Source organism: Microchirus variegatus (assembly GCF_963457635.1).
Source record: "Microchirus variegatus genome assembly, chromosome: 12".
In the NCBI taxonomy this organism is placed as follows: domain Eukaryota; kingdom Metazoa; phylum Chordata; class Actinopteri; order Pleuronectiformes; family Soleidae; genus Microchirus; species Microchirus variegatus.
In genome coordinates, this window is record NC_139813.1 from 13,329,886 (window position 1) to 13,350,271 (window position 20,386).

The following is a 20,386-nucleotide window of genomic DNA, read 5'->3' on the forward strand; positions in this document are numbered from 1 at the left end:
TGGTTTTGTTTTTCTCACGAAGAGATGATATTGAGATGAGATTATTTTAGTTATAGTTATACTGCTAAATCATAGTAATAGTAAGTAAGTACAGTAACCGACTTTAAGCAGCGAGTTACTGTCAATGTATACTCAAATATTGCTCAGTGTGTACTTAAGAATACCCTTTGTAAAACAAACATTAGAGAGAAGGAAAAATAAACACAGAAAAAGTGCAGTAAGGACTGCTGTACTGTTACTGTGGTTTACTTTGCAAACACCTACAGTTTTAACAGACATCATAAGGCTGACAATATGATGACTTTAAAGGTGCAGTGTGTCAAATTTGGTCTGCATTGTTTCACTCGGTACAAAATGAGAGCGTGGGGAGGTGGCAATGCATGAAACCGCCACTAGATGTCACTAAATTCCACTCGCTACATATTGAGATAATAAAATAAAAAAAAGTTGCAGGAGTTGTCAGGATTGGAGGAAGAGCAGCAGCATATCAATACCACTGTGGGGTTTTTTCCAACACAATTGGAAATCCATGTTTTGTTTTGTTTTTCCATGGAACAGTTCATTTTAAATGACTCCAAACTGCAGTATTGTATTGACACTGGAATATGTACACGCTAAAAGGTGTTTTGGAGCGTCTTGCCTGAATTAGCATGAGCAAATATGAGTTTGGATGAGTAATCACCTGATCGAGGACATTATACCAGGGTAACAGGGGACATTTTATCTTTGTATAAGCATATTTGGAGAAAATGTGATGAAAAAAAAAAGAAAAATCCCTTTTCTTATTTTATAAAAGGTATTTTTTAATTATCTGAGACCAGGCTATAAAAGCAGACCAGCTGCTTCATGGACCAGCATCTAGAGTTGGAGATTATCACTGCCATCTGATTCTTGTTGTTTCCATGTGGCCGCCTTTTAGATCAGTTTCTAGGTAATTAAATAGGAAGATCAGCTTAGTGCAATAGCTCTTTTTCAGAGGCCTGTTGTCCTGCACATGTAGACGGCTCAGGGAAAATGTGACCACACGCTTGGGTTTCAGATAAAAAAAAAAAAGAGAAGGATTTATCACCCAACCTTAAATCAGTCACTTTGCAGCCATGTGTCCCTTGAGGGTCCACACGGAGCTAAATGTCACATCTGCCTAATTACAAATGTATGTAGAACTATTATTTTTACTGTTTTGTTGTGTTGTTTTGTTCAGCCTTTTAACGGCCGCCTATAATGTTGCACATTAGTACTTGTCTGCTTGTAGTTGTGATGGTTAGGGCAAGGGAGTAAGCGAATAAGGGAGTAGGGAATGCATGTAGTGTCCTCGCTAAGGATGCTGTGCAAGAATGTGTGAGTGGTGTGTGTTTAGGGGCGGGGTTTGGGAGATAAAACTAAAGTAACCCTGTGTCGAGCAGTAATCCTGCTGTCTGTCAGTTCAGGCATAACACAGTCTCTGGGACTGTTTAGAAAACAAACACACACAAACTACACAGACACACACTACACAGACAGCTAAACACACAGTGGCTTCTTGCTGATAATGGTTTCTAAGCTGTGGAACAGTTCTGCATGCCTCTCTTTTATCGTTGGCCCTCCGTGCTGTTTGGGCAAGATATACCTTGGTTTTCATTCAACTATATTATTTATGTCCTTAACCAAATGAAGTACATTTTCAGCTGTAAACCCGCGTGTATGGGTATCTAGTAATGTTATTTGTTAAATTCTGCATGTGATAAACATCGGTGTATCTACTGCCCCTCTGGTCAAACACCAGGTATTGCATTCAAATTTTGCCACTGGTTTTGTTCGTCCATGCTTCTGTCACTGGCTCAAACTTGTCCCAGGCTCCTCCCCTTTTTATAATTGTCGTGGCTGTCTCTTCATCGGCTTTCTCTCAACAGCTTGACGTGCAGTGTGAGCGCTTGAGAAGTCAGATTTCACTGCCAGACCACTCCCCCCGCACTGATGCCCACACTCCCTCACTCAGCTCTCAGCCCACTTCTTGGCATTTATCAAAATCTGCCATTGGGCAGAGTTACGTCCCTTGCACACCGGGCGCGTTTTTTTTTTTTTTTTTTCTTTGCTAATTATTCACACATTTCTATTGTAAATATTTTCATAATTATGTGGAATCAATGCAGCATTCACATAGGCTGAATTTACAGCTAACCAATCAGAACGAGCCCAAACATTTAAAGGTGCCATATGTAAGAATGTGGCCAAAAACAGTTACCACATTCAAAATACCGAGGTCTTTTAGGTTTCGTTTTCTGACATAACTGGCAACCCGTGGTTGCTCGGCAGCTGAGACTCTACTGACTGCAATGATTAATAGACGGTGGTAGGTGGCGCCACATGCCAAAACATGATTTGCGGTCTGCAAAATATTTTTTTTAATGCAAATATTTTGGCTGTACTGTTGTTGTTGGTGAGTTCAGTTTGTTATATGAACATTATTCCTGAGAGTCTGTGACATATTAGGAGGATTTTATGGCCAGTTGCTTTAGATTTATTACCTAATGCACCTTTAACACAGAGGTGGATCGTTTGTTTCTTTTTAATCAACAAGAAAAAATAATTACAAGAAGTGTGGAGTTTTTTTTTGCATTGTGCTTAATGCGTATCTGAGGGTCATAATAAACATACACATTATTCACACTTTTGTCCCTTAAATCCCTATATTAGCCTCAACTGTGGTCAACTGAGGCTGTTTTATAAATCTGCTATAGAAATAAGCTTTACTTACTTATACACACAAACGCACACAACAGAAGCCTTTATTATTTTCCAGTCCAGTATCTGGGCCACCTGAGGACAGCCCCATTGTCTGCTGAAGCCATGCAGTCACATAAGCGCTCTGTCTGTACGAGGGACCCAGATAACCGTCTGACTCTTACATGGGGCAGATCAACCAGGAGAGGTTAGACACCACGGCCTCACCTGACTGTCTGGAGACTGGTTGCTCTAAGCAAACAAGGTCAAAACCCACTTGAGGGACATTAGGGGCAGAGCACTGGCCTGTATTTTGAAATAAGACCAAGGAGACAGAGGGGAAACTGGAGAGAAACAGTCGAGCCAAAACACACACACACACACACACACACACACACACACACACACACACACACACACACACACACACACACACACACACACACACACACACACACACGTTTTTCACACCCTTTTACCCTTTTTACACTTGGTTAAATAAACGACAGAATGGAAGCAGCCCTTTTGCAGGAGGGGATGTTCGGATGAGAAGCTTTATCTAAACAGCACAGATGAATTACTTTTTCCCAGCGTGTGTTTGGATGCATTTATGCACGGACGCTGGTTGTTTCTCTGTGTGGGGAACTGGGGACAGTGTCTCATACAAACAGTAGCTCATCTAGTGCAGGTGAGGGGAAAATAATGATCCTTTGATGTGGACTGTGTTGCTGCTTTCTGTGCGTACAGTCTCATTTGTTTTGTAGCCTGCAGGTGTTGGAAATTTGGAAAAAACTCGAATGGAAACAGGCGCGTGAACTTGTCACTTACACTTCATAGACAGGCCATATTGTAATGATTAATTAAAAACGTGTTGCCTCCAGTTTGCTGAAGTACTGTATGTGAACAAGCTCTGTTGGTTTGTCTTTAAACCTTTCCACATTTATCATCTTCATTTCTGATTCACTTTACTGTTCTGTTTTCATGAGTATTAAGGCCAAACTGAAGAATTCGTTTTTTTTTAAAAAATCATTTGAGAATAAAGTTGTATTATTATGAGAGTAATGTGGAGCCTTTCGTCAAGTAAAATTTTTATTTGGGATTCACAAATAAATAAATAACTACCTTATATTTTTGTCACATCAGCACCACATTATCTTTAGCATCAGGACTTTATTCCCGTAATATTCTGACTTTATTCTTGTAATATTACAACTTATCTAGTAATGTTCCGACTATTCTTGTAAAATTATGACTTATCTTGTAATATTCCCACTTTGTTCTCGTAATGTTCAGACTTTATTTTCGTAATGTTCCGACTTTATTCTTGTAATATTCCGACTTTATTCTTGTAATATTCCGACTTTATTCTTGTAATGTTCCGACTTTATTCTTTTAAAATTACAACTTTGTTCTTGTAATATTACGACTGATCTCATAATGTTTCGACTTTATTCTTGTAATATTCTGACTTTATTCTCGCAATATTCCGACTTTATTCTCGTAAAATTACGACTTTATTTTTGTAATATTACGACTTATCGCGTAATGTTCCGACTATATTTTTTAATATTCCGACTTTATTCTTGTAATGTTCCAACTTTGTACCCGTAAAATTACAACTTTATTCTTGTAATATTACGACTTATCTCGTAATGTTCTGACTTTATTCTTGTAATAGTCAACGTTATACTCATAAAACTGCGACTTTATTCTTGTAATATTTCAACTTTATTCTTGTAAAATTATGACTTATCTCGTTATATTACGACTCTTGTCTCGTAATATTCCAACTTTATTCTTGTAATATTACGTCCTTATTCTCATAAGATTACGACTCAGTTTGGCCCTAATACTCCGTCGTATTATCACAGCTCCGGAAAGGTTAAAATGAAGAAAAGCACATATAAGCAGCTCAGTAGGCAGAATGGGTGGTTCACTTGTCACACAGTTGCTTGTTTGATCCCTGGCTCTCAAGGTGTTGGAAGCGCCCTTGGACACGATGCATGTGCTGCCAGCATATGAATCGTGTCTGATAGAAAGAAAAATAAATAAATATGAAGCCGAGTGAGCGTGAAGGGTAAAACTGCTGCGTAAAGTGTTTATTATTGTCATCAAAACTGGAAATGTGACTTATGAATACATACAATTTACACGATACCACCACAACAATGCTTTACCATATAGGTGGACCACTATTATGGGAGCCCTTGCTTGAGTTTTGCACTTTGACAACATGGTGGTTCAATAACACCACTGTCAACGCAGTAAAACCAGAGAAGAGTGAACAAAAAACAAATCCAGCAAGGCAGGAGTCTTGCTGGATTCAATCAATGTGTTTTGTGTGCTGGGCTCGAAAAATACATGCGTTAGTGACGTTGTTTGATGAAAATGAAATGTTTATTTGACAATAGAAAGGTTTGGATGTGTTTCCATACACTGGGTCCAGCAAAAGGGAGATGATTATGTTTTAAACGGGACATATTATGCAAAATCAACTTTGTAATCCTTTAAATCCTTATATTTGGGACTCTGGAGGCAAAGTGTGAAAAAAGATGACTCACTCATGTTTTTGTGGTCCTCCTCAGTCTAAGTACAGGAGATAAAACACACGATGTTGACTTCAGCACTCACTGGGACGTCACAATGCGCTAAATTCCTGGAATTGTTGTCTCGTGGAGCTCTGCTTTGTCCGTAAAACACACAAGAGTGCTGACAAGGGCAACAGTATCTGAAAACTGGAAGTCTGCTAAAAGTTCTATTATTGGCTCCACAGTGCAGCACAGAGTTCTACACAAACTTCCAGCCTCAGAGGATTTATCTGTCCAGTGGATACATTTTATAAATGACAGCAATGTGCCTGCTAGAGCCTGCAAATGATCACTTTTCCAAATGCTAACTGCTGTTAGCTCGCAGTAGCCTCTGTGGCTGATGTAATTTCCTGTCCCTTAAGTTTCATTTTACTTTTTTTTAAGGTGGACTTAAAGAGATACTACTAAACCGAGCGAACAGGGCTGTTTTGGCAGAGTGATTGAACTGCTGTCTTGCTTCATCCTTATGGTATTTTGACCAAATCATGTCACAGACATGTTCATTAGGACACCAGGGAACGAGTTTCACATGGAGAAATAGGGTATAATATGAGTCCTTTAATATGATTACAAAAAGACAGAATACTCTGCATTATCTAAATATAAACATAATGGTCAAATTCTTGACATGAAGCTGGCTGATTTTTCCCTCTGTTTACTGAATGTTCATGTCAGTATTCATGGAAGTTGTGGATGCTTCAGTTTTATATACACGGATGGGAGAGCTGGGCGTTTATCCTTCACGTCGTGATGAATACACAAGACCGAGGAGCCATAAAGGGATTTTCATCCGCAGCTCAGGGGTATTAAGCTCTGGAAAGCGAGTAGGTGGTATTCCCACTTCTGCACAGATCCACACGTCAGAGGTGGGGAGACATGCGTCAGGCAGGGGCTGCCCTGCGTCGTGCAGCTCTGAAGTGGAGGCGGATGGAAGATAAGAGAGATTGGAGGGGAGGGCTGCAAGTCAGGTTGCACTTTGATCTTATGGTATTCATCTGAGAGACTCAGCACTTGACAGCGTGGATTAGGTGTGGTGGTGTTCTGACAGAGTGATCAGAGAAGGGGTGATGATGCCACTGAGTCTGATACTTGATCAGTATTTTCAGTCTTCAGTAAAAAAAAGAAAAAGAAAAAGAAAAACAACCTTTCTCTGATTTGGGGTCAGAACGAAAGATCAACTGTCTGTAATTTGACCAAAGCTTTGTTTTTGAGAGCAGCACCCAGTGACATCTGCAACGGCTACTAGATCTCTGCATAAATTGATCTCGTAGCAACCGCGTAGCCATGGCAACCAGGATACAGATGCCACCCTGAGGTGATGTGCACGGTGACTGGCTGCCAGACTGGCATTTTTTTTTTTCCATAAGAAGAAAAAAGCCCCTCAATGATTCATAGTTTCCATCCCCAAATTATTGTCTGCATCATTTCCGGTCTCATTGTTTTACTTGTTGTTGATGTTTTTAACATCTCATCCTTTATGTTGAACTTAATCAGTGAAAAACTTTGAGAACTTAAAAAAAAAAAAAAAATGTTTTTCACATTTTCTTAAGCAATAATAACAAGTGTATGTAGGTGTGTGCACACAATGTCATCATGTACTAACACATGTACACATTACACTTACACACTGAAATAAACAGTTTCCTATCATGCAGTAACAGGTTCCTATACATACACGTGTGTGTGTACCATATCTACATAATTGCTTCTATACAGTAAATCACTCATACGTCTTACAAATGTGCACACACGGTGTGTTTTTTCTCTACAAACTCTTAAATAACATATTTAAAAAATATATGTTATTATTGAAGTTTATCTTAATGTCACTGACTTACAGTGAAATAACGACAATTTATGATAAAAGAAAAATGTAAAGTTGACATTTTTCATGTGTTATCGAGTGTTGTCAAACAAAACTCAAACGCCTGTGTACGTACTTTGACAGAGTTGTGTGTGTAAACACTTCCGTCAATGCTGGTCAGGGAGTTCTTTTACATCCTAGTTCATGTGTTTATATGTGTGTGTGTGTGTTTGCTCAAGTGCAGCCTCAGCTGTCCATGTTTTTACTGTTATCCGTCTGGAACGTCTCAGCAAAGGAAATGTGTTGTTTTCTTCCATCCATACAGCTGATCAGGTGCACGCGTGTCCTATGTGATCGGTGCACGAGGATTGATTCAAACACGGAGGAGAACACAAATAATAGTCGAAGACGAGCTCTGAGGACTTGACCCTTGGACAGTCCCATGAGACAACGTGTAACATGTTCTTTTCTCAGTGATAACAGAGTTCTGATCATTTCCAAACTCATTTACTTTGCACAGGAGCCATTTCCTCTTCATGTTAGTCAGTCAGTAAGGACACCGTGACATTGAGCCAGCATGCACCTGGTACTAAGCGATCGCTGACTTGAGTATTTACACCTGTAGTTACCTGACTGTGACTGCAGACACAGTGCTGTGAAGGTACAGGATCCAAACTTTTCCAGTTTGATTGTGTTATTTATTTAATTGTTTTCAAACAAACAAAACAGACAAACATACGTACATGAAAACAATAGGAGCTTAAACATGGGAGGGAAATAAAACAGCCGAGCAGGTAATAATATAACAGACAAAGACTGAGTACAGAGATGTGTGAGGGCTAAGTCAACACAGGTGAAAGTCATTAGACACAGGTGAATCACATCAGGACAGGGCCAGACAACACACACACACACACGCACGCACGCACGCAGGCACACACACACACACACACACAAACACACACACACAGACGAGACACAAGGAGAACCAGTGAAAATCAGCAACAGAGAAATAATTTTAAAAAGGGCCACAAAGACAACAGATTGTGTATTATTCCAAATGAACAAATCACCAAATATAGAAATTCAAGTCAGACACCAGCCAAGATTTAAAAAAAAAAAAAAAAAAAAAAAAAAAAAAGTCCACCTAAGCTAAGAGAATTATGTCTGCATAACAAACTGATTCAGACACAGGGAGAAATGTACAGAACTTCACAACTGCAGAACGCACATTATTCACTCAATATTCAAGGTGGTTAGTCTGGATAGAAGTATTTTGGATATTTACACGTTTCATGGTTCACCTCATGTGTTACTTGAATTTATAACTGTATTTGTGTTTCCTGACGGCTGCTCCATGTGCCGTTGAATTTCCCCCTGGGAAAAAAATCTTGAGTTAGCATTGGTAAATTCTGGTTGTGGCTGACTTGTGCTAATTTAAGACTCGTTGTCGGGTGGGACTTGCTTGGTATCAATAGGTAGCAGCTGTTTTGTTTGTGATCGGTAAGTATTGTACACAATAACTACAAGAAAAACTTGTAGTTATTGTTATGTGACAAAACAGAGTAACTATCCAAAAATAACAGTACAACTTTGTCAATAAAGTGGCTTTAATTTGCGAGCATTAGGATCAATTTCAAAACAAAAGTCCTGGAGTAATGGCAGGAAGAACATAATAATGGGTGTTGATGATCCAAGTTCACACACTTCAATAACATGTGTATCCACCATTAGCCTCACGCAGAGCGGTACACCGACGACGCATGGACATCAACCCAGCACTCAGCAGGCCAATAGCACGCTCCCTCATGATTTGTGACATCTGTAGCATATTGACAGGTGACAAAAGTCCACATTTTGGTGTGACCTTTCATTGACCAGACCATAAGGAGTGTCTGTGTACTGGTCACACATATTGACCACCACTCTGCCATGCTCCATGACTCTGGTGAGTTGAAATACTCAATCTGAGATTGTAGTCCATAGGAGTGGCCAAGTGACACTGGACTACTGGGTTTGAGCAAAACAAATCATTCCATAAACAAATGCATCAAGAATCTGAGCAAAAATGAAAAAAATGAAAACTATTTATTTTTTTGTTCACCATTTCAAGTTTGTGCATTTATATTTTTGTTGAGTATAGTTAAGACCACACTACACTCTTAGAAATAAGGGTTCCAAAAGTGTTCTACAAGTGTTCTTCTACAAGGCCTGAGGTTCTACCTTGAACCATCTACTTAATAGAAAATAGAAATATAGAATAGTAATAGAAAAAAACATTTACTTAATTAGAAAGGATATTTCAAGGTCTCTTGGTAACACTTATGGTTCCAGGAAGAAACATTTTGATCCAGAGAACCCTTTAAAACCCCTTTCCTGAATAAAGGGTTTTAAAAGGGTTCTTGGTGGAACACTCCAAAAAGGTTCCAGGTGTAACCTTTATAAAAAGGTTCTACCTGGATCCAAAAAGGGTTCTCCTATGAGGACAAGCTGAACCGTATATGGTTCTACTTAGCACTTTTATTTCTAAGAGTGTAACCAGGACTGAGACCAAGACTTTAAGGGCTGGAGACTGAGTCCAGACCAAAACCAACATATTTAAAGTAATGTTTTATCCATAACTGCGTATTTGAGCCTTTGTCCTCAAAATCAACTACTGAATGAATGTTCTACATGTTTATAACCTGGTTAAGCAGCCTGCACTCTTAGAAATAAAAGTGCAAAGTAGAACCATATAAGGTACTTCGGAATTGTCCTCATAGGAGAACCCTTTTTGGCTCCAGGTAGAACCTTTTTATAAAGGTTCCACCTGGAACCCTTTTGGAGGGTTCCACCAAGAACCCTTTTAAACCCCTTTATTCAGGAAAGGGGTTTTAAAGGGTTCTCTGGATCAAAATGGTTCTTACTGGAACCATTAGTGTTACCAAGAACTCTTGAAAAACCCTTTATTCGGGGAAGGGTTTTTCAGAAGCAAATGGTTCCAGGTAGAACCTCAGCCTCAGAGTGTAGTTATACCTGTACAATTATTTCATAGAGAGGGGGAGGTGTGTAAATTGAGCTCCACTCTCTTCTGTCACATTGTCAGCTCTAACCCTCAAACAAAAGAGAGTTTTCAAAAAGAGTTTTTGTTAAAAAAAAAAAAAAAAAAAACACAAAAGGGAAAGAAAATAGCTGAGCAGGTAATAATATAGTATATAATTGAGAAAGACACTGACTACAGAGATGAATATTCTACATGTTTATCCTGAAAAGCAGGTCATACTTGTACATACACTTTACACATACATTTTTTTCGTTGGCCTCTGTGGTAAACCTGTCTTCTTCTGTCACATCTCCAGCTCTCTCATGCGTTTATCTTTTGATACCTTATGCAAATTCATATTTTGTGGTTTTGGCGGAGTAAATTGTTTAACAGACACTCCCAGACAGACATCATGTCCTCTCGTGAACCTTACACCTACTTTGTTGTGGAGGAGATGGGGTGTGGAATCAGCTGTGACCAAAAAACAAACAAACAAACCAAACACCAATTAATGACTCCTGTTACTGATTGTATTCCCTCCAGGTAATATATGACACTGTAGTTCTCCAGTCACTCATGGGTTTGCTCTTGTTGCACGTCCTTCAGCTGGTGCATCTCAAACCTCTGTCAAACTATCAATACATTACAAAACACACATGATGAGCACATTAACATACCTCACTAGCTGCACATAAGTGAGTCAGCTTGATAAACAATGAGTCACTTCTTCAGCCCTGATGCTGCTTGCAGATCTTGCGCCAACTCAAAGTGTCGCCCCCACAATCAGAATCACATTACCATGGAACATGTGTATTATAAGTGGATTCTTACTGAACTTCAGTGAGTTCTCTCTAAAAGGATCAATGCAAAACAACAAAGGTCATCTCCAACACACAATGGCAGACTTGTCTCTCAGGTAGAGTACGGCCAAGTAGAACTGTTTGATGAGAAAGCGCCAGAACAGCTTGAAACTGGGCGAGGGGGTTTAATGACAGAAATCTGAAGAGGCCTTTCTTATCTTATCATCTTATCTACAGGTAATGAGGAGTATGGACTCTACATCTTGATGGAAACCTTGTCACAGACTTCCTTGAACTGCACATTTGGACCTCTGCTCATTTACAGACTGATAAATGTGCCTACGCAGCAACAGCTTCGACTATTTGTAGTTGATCTGGAAGACAGATCTGTGGTGTAAAGTCTGCTTCCCCACGCTAAAGGATTTTCAAATCTGACTGGATTTTTAAAAAAACGTGGGAGATCACAGACACAGTGTTGTAAACCTGACACAGCACGGACTAGATGATCCAGTCAAGATCAAATCAAATTTCAGGTAGGAGGAGATTACAGGGATTTGGAATCTCACAGAAAGTCAGAATATAAACTGACATGGAGGCGGACTGTCGGCATCTTCAGTTAATAACTCTTGGTGTTACTTGGTGCTAAAAGTTAACCCCTCACACTACAGGATCATTTTGATCGATAATCCTTTTCCACTCAGCCTAAAATCCCAAGGCCACAATGTCAGAAGGTTCAGATTGGGATTGAAATCTCACCAGTCATCCTCTAGCGTGATGAAGAGGAGCGCTTTGAAATCCTGTGTGATATCAAATTTGACAGGTAATCTAATAGCAAATATACCCAATAATACATAGGTATTATGCACTCTTAGAAATAAAAGTAGAACCATATATGGTTGTCCTAATAGGAGAACACTTTTTGGCTGCAAGTAGAACATTTTTTTTATAAAGGCTGCCTTTTGGATGGTTCCACCAAGAACCCTTTTAAAACCCTCTATTCAGGAAAGGGTTTTTCAGAAGCAAATGGTTCAAGGTAGAACCTGGAAACCAAAAAGGGTTACCCTATGAGGACAAGCCGAATAACCTTATATGGTTCTACTTAGCACTCTTATTTCTAAGAGTGTAACCAGGACTCAGACCAAGACTTTAAGGGATGGAGACCGAGTCCAGACCAAAATCAACATATATACAGTACTGTTTCGGCCATAACTGCATATTTCCTCAAAATCAACTACTGAATTAATATTCTACAAATGTATAACGAGGTTAAGCAGCCTACACTCTTAGAAATAAAAGTGCTAAGTAGAACCATATAAGGTTCTTCGGCTTGTCCTCATAGGAGAACCCTTTTTGCAAAAGTTCCCTTTTGGAGGGTTCCACCAAGAACCCTTTTGAAACCCTTTATTCAGGAAAGGGTTTTTCAGAAGCAAATGGTTCCAGGTAGAACCGCAGCCCTTGTAGAAGAAACCTTTTGGAACCCTTATTTCTAAGAGTGTAGGAACACCAGCCTGATTACATAGATATGATCAAAATGACTCACCTTTTGGATGATGATAAAGTTGTTCTGCCTTCTTTAGTATAGACTTTTAATTCCAGTGTTGCTCACAAAGAGATGAGCTGCCACATGTTATTATCTGTCCATTCTCTTTATTATTAGTGTATGCTGTTTCCACCATCTACACAGTCTGAACATCATGTGGGACCTGACTCTCAGGAACTAATATCACTGCTCCAGACCACAATACAAACAAACGTGACTTTATTACAGTTGTGTCTTGTTGGTGTTCAGGTGTGATGAAGCTGCCACACAACATGATTGTTCTTTCTGATTAACAACTGTGAGAGTGAGGTGAAACCAGCGCTGATTAACAGTTCCCTCTATTGTGTGGCACAGAGACTGTTTTTTTTGCCACATGAATTCTCTCACGTCCCATGGCTACAAACTTTGTTTTCTACATCATATGACTTCAAGGGGCTTGGAGCTAAATTATAAGTCATGGGATTTGCTTGATGAAGAGATTTTGTTTCAAACAGCAGTGGCAGCTCATTTGCTTATTTGAGCTTTTTTTCTCCCCAGGGTTATTATCATGAAGAAATGGAATATTTAATCATCTACAATGAGTGGAGTGATTTTGAGAACTGGACAGTTATTTTGTACAATAATTTTTACTGACAAAAGCAAACATAAGATAAATATATGTATATAATAATATATAATATGTAATAGTGGGGTCACAAGGTCCATGTTACTTATAGAGTTATACTTAAAGTAACAACAAAAATCCATCCATCCATCCCACCAGTCAACAAAAAGTATGTCTTAAATTCAGTTGCGTTGTCAACAGAACCTTACAGTCATCTTTAAACAATAACTATAACAACTACTACCACATCACCACCACTACTAGGACTACTTCTTCTATTACCACTACTTCTACCATTTCCAGTTCTATTTATAGTATTACTACTACACAGTCTTTTGCACTTAAATTTTAGAAGCAAAAGTAGCAAAAAAGTGACAAGTAAGATTTGAACCATGGTGGCTCAGTGGTGGGGCGAGTTGTCAGTAGACTCTGGAAATGAATGCTGAAACTCTCAGGTAAGCAGGACATCACCAATGGTCTGATTCAGGCAGTGTGTGAAAGTTGGCCAAAGCGAGACCGTAACCACTTTAGTCATCAAGACAGCGCAGAATCAAAGATGCCTTCCAGGTTGTGAGACTCAATCTTATTGAGCCAGTTTTTTCCGATTAGTCTACCGTTTTTTTTCTCTTCCCGTATGCTTATAGTCATCAACTGCTTAGATGTTCCAGTAAGACAGCAAACTCATTTATATTCCCACTCTATTCCACATCTGAAACACACACACACACACACACACACACTGACACAGAAACACACATTATAACTGAAACATAACGTCTGCGCGATTTGTCATTATTTGTGTCGGTTTAGTTTAATATAAGATGAACTAAATACAGACTACAATGATGCTGCAGTATGTCGTAGTAGGTCTAGCCACGTGCGCCATAGTGTGGTGCCAAGTTTTCCACTCCTTGGAATTTCCCGGCATCATAATAGAGGGATTATGAGCTGAGAATGTCTGCGTGTTGTCCAAGACTTAATGACTTCAATCAGATTGGCCGCGCTCATCATCTCAGTGATGTTCTTGCTACTTGTGCTCGGTGCCTTTTCACCTGGGAGATAAATACACAAATCCATGATCAATGGATGGCATTTTTCCGCGTGGTCGACCTGTCAAATTTGACGCCTCCGTAATCGCAGTTGAAAAGGCACGTCACCACGTCACCACCTAACATCGGGTGACAGTTCTGACAGAAACTTACAGAAAACTACTTCAACCCTCCTGTGGTGGACAAAGCAGTAAAGTATTATTGATTCATGTTTATGAAATAAGAACATAACTTCTGTTAAATGCCCAAGTAAGGCCTGTGTTTTCTTCCCCTCTTTCTCTCCCTCACCTACACACACTCTTTAAGTTGATTGGCGATTGACAACAGACTGTGTCTGGCCATGCTGCATGTGGACTGGCCAATCAGCAGCCAGGACACACTCTATAAGAAGAGCAGGCTGGACTCTCTCTCAGAACCTTCCTGCAGCTGATGTGTCATGTTGAACATTGTGTTAATTGGGGATATTGAATAGATGGGATTTGGGATCCTGATTGATACTGTTGATATCACCCTGTGTATTGTTTTGATTATGTATTTCTGTAGAGATGTCAGTGAAGGATTTTTGTTTCATGATTTCATTTGGTTTGGCACAAACACTTTGTCCTATACCCTCACCCACCTAACCCCACCTTAACCCTTTAAGGTACTACTCAACCATTTGGTCGAGCACACTTTAAGTCACTATATCTCATTGAAAAATGCATCAAGCTGAACTCACTAACACTTAACGTGACTTGTTCTGAATGTTGTACTTTATGAATTATGCAAACTAGGTTTATTATGAACAGACGTCTCAACCGTTTGGTAGAGGCCTGTATCTGAAATACTGTAGGGTCTAATTAAAAAATAAAAAATAAAAAATATATCTACATATATATTGATTGTCGATAACGATTACTGACAATGTAAATGTGATGATGATTTATTAGACATCAGACATGGTGAAAATACAGCTGAAAAAAAGATTTCCCAGCTAGAAATAGTAGCCAAAAGTGGGCACAAAACACAAACTATATTCTGTATAAATAGAATAAAAACAATATTAGTAAATGAGTGTGATTTGTGATTGTGGAACTAAAGCAAATCAGATAAGGAGAGTCTGTGTCATGGGCATGAGAGGTTAAATTGTTGGGGTTTTTTTTTGATGACAGGCTGCAGGGAACAAACATCATCAGTCACATTTGTGAGTGACACGTGAGTCACAGTCGCACAGAAACTAGCAACTCCTACAGCCACTGACCCAGTACTGACCTAATGTGAGACACAAAGATATTCATGAACTCCTCTTGTACCTGGGGGAGTCTTCCATATACGTCTCTTTAAACACATCAACAGAGGGGACGCGTCAATAACCACGGCGAACACAAATCAACCATATTAACACAAGTCGACAGGTTAACGACGGCCACAGACTGGTGAAGCGGAATCTTTGGCTTCGGATTATTTCAACATTTTATTGACGATTTTCCTCATCTGTCTGTCATCTGTGGTGTTTTTCTTTTTTTTCTTTTTTTTTTTTTTAAAGAGAATAAGACACTGGCCAGACAACTGTGTGATAGCAATGGCCTGTTTTTTCTCTCCTCACTGACCTTTCTCTCAGGTCTCTGCTGTAATTTTAAAGAGGTAATTGATTCGCTGACCCTCGTTATCTCTGAAACACTGTTTGCGCCTGAAGGACTGTAATTGATTCCGACAGGGAGTTTAAACCAGGACAGGCTTTTTTTTTTGTTTCCTTTTTCCTCTATGAAACAGTGAAGCAGTTGTGAGGACACACACACGTGTCTCTCCTCCTGTGGTCAGTTGACCTCAAGACAGAAAGGAATCGACTGAGACGCGAGGGAACCTGAGTACGTTAATAAAGCCACACAGCAGAGACTTGGCCCCCACGTGGGATCTAAAGTAATCACATTGCTGTCTAATCCTAATTGTATAGGGCAGCATGTCTGTGTGGGGATTCCTGCTGGAAAATGACAAGGTGAGAAAAAAGTGTTGGGGGGGGAAAAAAAAAGACAGATGGATTATCATCCCAACTCATACCATCTTAATCCTGCTTTTGTTTCCCTCACACTGATCAGTATCACAGTGGACTCGTGCTGTTATGTATGATTTATGATAAGTCAGGTAAAATGAATAAACATAAAACATGTAACATTTACTATTAACTATTTGTTTGACTCTACATACATAATACTTAATAAATAAATAAATGTCCTTTTTAGCCTGAGTCTTGGCTGAAAGTGGGTTAACTTCTTAACTAGACTGAGTCACTGCTGTAGATTACTGTGCTAATGCTGGGTCACTTTGACCTGAATAGGCCAGAGGAGAGAAACACTGAATGGAGTTTTTCTTCTATATATTATGTTACTGTTTTTAGTAGCACATGAGTGTCATTTATCTGCATATTTAGGTGGAGGCTTCATATACGTCCAACAGAGCGTCTGCTTCTCCCTGTTTGGTTTTTATTTGGTTTTATTTTATTGTCATTTTTGTGTGCCGAATTACACAAATCAAAATAAAAACACAACAGGATTAATTATGAACCCCTTGTGTGCACAGATTGACCCCAGGTGGTGCTCAAGTACCTGCCATTTTGCCTGTTAAGACCACAATTAATTTTTATTTCTGAATTTTACATTATGTTTTTATGTGACCAATATCACGAATTCTGAATTAAAAGTGTGTAAAAAAACACACACAAAAAAAAACAACAACAGTAAATTGGTAGACTTGTTGTTGTTGATTATTACTACAAAAATGAGTGTATGAATTTATGTGGAAGTAAATACAAGATTTGCTTGTGTAACTTTTAATTTTTTTAGTTGTGAGGGTGAGAAAGTGGGTGGTGAAGTGGCTTCTCTGTCACTTATTATAAAACATCGCGAAAAAAACAAGAGAGGGCTATGACGTCATCTGAATTTTGCTTAATAAATAAATAAAAACATTTTTTTTAATTGGCCTCACATGAAAAAAGAAAACATGATTTTCTTGGAGAACATCACACACACACACACACGTTTGTTCCACAGCCGACAGTCAAAATGTTTGTGATCATGTGACATTTTTATTTATTTATTTATTTATTTATTATTTTTCACATTCAACATTTTGTTCACTCTCATCGAGGACACACATGTTAACATGGACCCGCTCCCGGTGTCGCTGACATCAGTGTCGGTTTTCTGGCTGCGCCTTTAAAAAACCGAACTTCATAGAAACATCCGAGTGGAGTGTGATATTAACACACGTGCACGCGCGCACGCACGCGCACTCTCTCTCTCTCTCTCTCTCTCTCTCTCTCTCTCTCTCTCTCTCTCTCTCTCACACACACACACACACACACACACACACACACACTGTAGAAAAATAGAGTGATTACTATTTGAATCCAGCATCAACCGGTTCAAGACTTTTCCATACGAAATAAAAAATACAAAAATAAATAAAAGAAAATCGCTATATGAGCAGTCAGTTGAAAAAAACAAATCAAGTACAATTTTGACACTGTGTTCTGAAAATTGTGATGCAAAAAATTAATAATAATAATAAATGTGCCATGTGAACATTTGATAATAGCAGCATCTTAATATTTTGCACTGTGGATGTTTGGACACTTGGAGCAGAACGAGCACTTCAGACACAGTTGGAGCATCTTAAACTACACATGCAGCACCGCTGTTCGGGAATCCATCAGATCGCTCTTGTATTGCTCCAGCCAGTTCCTCAGCCCGGATATTCTGTATCCCTCCGGACCTCTGCCCCCCTGATACACCACCCTCTCGTCCCTGATGATGTAAAGTCTCTCAAAGTAGGCTCCGTACGCGGCGTTGGACGAGTTGTCCATGTCATCCACCACCACGTTCCCTCCCGGCAGCTCTCTGAGCATCAGCTGTGCGGCTGTCAGTCTGTCCTCCAAGCAGCGGTGCTTCGGGATCTGATACGGCGCGTCCGAGCTCACCCAGCCGTCCGACGGGTGCGCCTCCTCGATATATACAACTAAAAAGTCCGCAATGTCTGCGTACTGGTTCACGACGCGCTGGAACGCGGCCAGGCGCGTCATGAATGGCGGTCAGGAGCAGCTGCCAAAGTTCAGAATGAGCGGTCGCTTCCCTTTCATGCAGTCCAGGATCCTGACCCGCCGCCGCTCCTGGACCAGCACCACCTCGGTGTTGGGCGCAGTGCGCCCGAGGTGCGCTGATTTGAAAAAGTCTAATTTCTGCCCGTACCACACGGCCCTGAGGGACTCCAGCGTGAACATCTTGTTGGAGTCGGAGACGCACACCGGCGGGTCCTCCGGGCTGTCCTGCCGCTCTCCCATTTTCTGCAGCACTTTTTTCCTGATGCACAAGAAATCCAGGAGCCACAGCATGACAGCGGCCAGGAGGAACCTGGGCAGCAGCATCAGGCACAGCGCTGCGTGCTTCAGCGCACGAGCCATTTGGACTCCACCGGAGTCCTGCGTCATCTCTTCCCCTGTAGATAGGATGCGACTGGAGAGACAACTATTTAGTCACCTTTACCCATTGGAGAAAAGTATCTGACGCACGCAGGCACTCCTTTTATAGGTACAGCAACATTTGAATAATGGAAAAAAAAAAAGAAAAAAGCACACACACACACATACACACACACGCTCGCGCGCGCACGCACGCACAAACAACACGCCTCCGGTACCCGCACCGCCCCCTCACATGGTGGGGATTACCTCCCATCAACTCTGGGCTTCAGATCCAGAGTGGAGCACAGAGGCGCGCGCTCCACAGAGTCTTGTACGAGTGTCTTCAAGTCCTCGTGCGCATGAGGATTATTAAAAAAACAAAAAAAAACATAATGTTTTTCATTTAATTTGTGAGACACTCGTGTTAGATTTAATTGGCTGTAGATGAGCGGCACTCTTCGTCTCACAAGTCTGGAGAAGAAATGGAAAGAGAGAGACGTGACTTCACTTATGTCAACGATCAGACCTCGCTGAACTGAAGTGCAGGAGCCTCCGTGGCCACTAGACGGCGTTGGTTTCATACGGAGTAGAAAAGGCTGGATGAGTCATGCAGTGATCTGTGCCTATAATAAAGTGTTCATTAGCACCTTGAGAGGAAGAGGAAGCAGGATGAACCTAAAACACTGGCAGAGCAGAAACCTCCAGACACACGGAGGACATCATAAAAACATGATTAGTCATTTATGATTTTCTGAAAATGTATTTCACTTCAAATAAATAAATGTACCACAGTGGGTGTTTTAATGTGATTTAAAGGTCAGCTTCATTATTGCACTCTCTTTGAAGGTGCAGTGCATAGCTTTTTGGTGATTTTGTCTGTTTGTTTGTCACATCCTTTATCTGAAGATGGTGTCTCTTAACCAGAGGGAGCGTTTGTGTGTATACAGCAGTTGTTTATTTCAAAAGAGCAGTAGAATCCACTTCTGTAGGAGTGACAAACCAGGGGTGTCAAACGTTTATAGTTCGGGGGCTCGTATACAACACAATTTGAGCCAGACCAGTTAAATAATAGCATAATAGCCTATAAACAACAACATTTTCCCTTTGTTTTACAGTTAATGAAGTGTTTTTTTTTACAAAACGTAACGAAAAACAAGTGCAATTTCAACAATATGATGCAAAAGTTTTACCATTAAATGGTACATTTTACACGTGTGCATACCGTGGATCTACAAAGGCACCAGACATTTAGTCACAGGTGTCTGAAACTGACTAATACAGTTTTTCACACCATGAGCACACTGTGATCACAATAGTGACATTTTAACACATTCATGTTTGACAGCCCTGTCCTTAACACTGTGATACAGGGAAACATGGCAAGATTTGTGTGGAGCCGGAGAACAATGGTGTTTGTTTATATTTAAAGGTTATGCACTCCAGTTTTGACGACAGGTGGAGATGGTGCGACGTCCATGTGACCGCTCACGCTGCGTTTCTGCTCTCCAAAAAAAAGTCTACTCACCTCTGTCTCACCTGTCAAACCTGTCCTTGTCCCTGACTTGTGCACGTGTGGCTAAAAAAGCTAATGGTTAATCCATGATACGGATTGCGCTTTGACATGTGAGTGTGACCTACATGCTCACAACACACAGGCAATAACAATTATTTACATCAGGAAAATGCAAATTTTTACATATACGGTCTGATATTTGTTTTAAATCCTACATTGTGTTAAGGAATTTCCCGTCTCCTGTTTACACTGTTGATAACTGCATGTTTGAACATAGTGTTCCCTTTTCATCTTAGGTTCATCACATCTTAGAGTGACCCTCGCCCCGCGT

The 20,386-nt window shown here is 40.1% G+C and overlaps 1 protein-coding gene across 1 annotated transcript; it reads right to left on the reverse strand.

Moving 5' to 3' along the window:
• Window positions 1–17,264: 17,264 nt before the first annotated feature.
• Window positions 17,265–18,569, reverse strand: LOC310935300 (thyroxine 5-deiodinase-like; the record flags this gene model as incomplete). Its single annotated transcript, XM_083899163.1, has 1 exon — window positions 17,265–18,569. One exon carries the CDS (start codon window positions 18,567–18,569, stop codon window positions 17,763–17,765), a length of 807 nt encoding a protein of 268 aa, XP_083755289.1. The 3' UTR covers window positions 17,265–17,762.
• Between the last annotated feature and the right edge of the window lie 1,817 nt (window positions 18,570–20,386).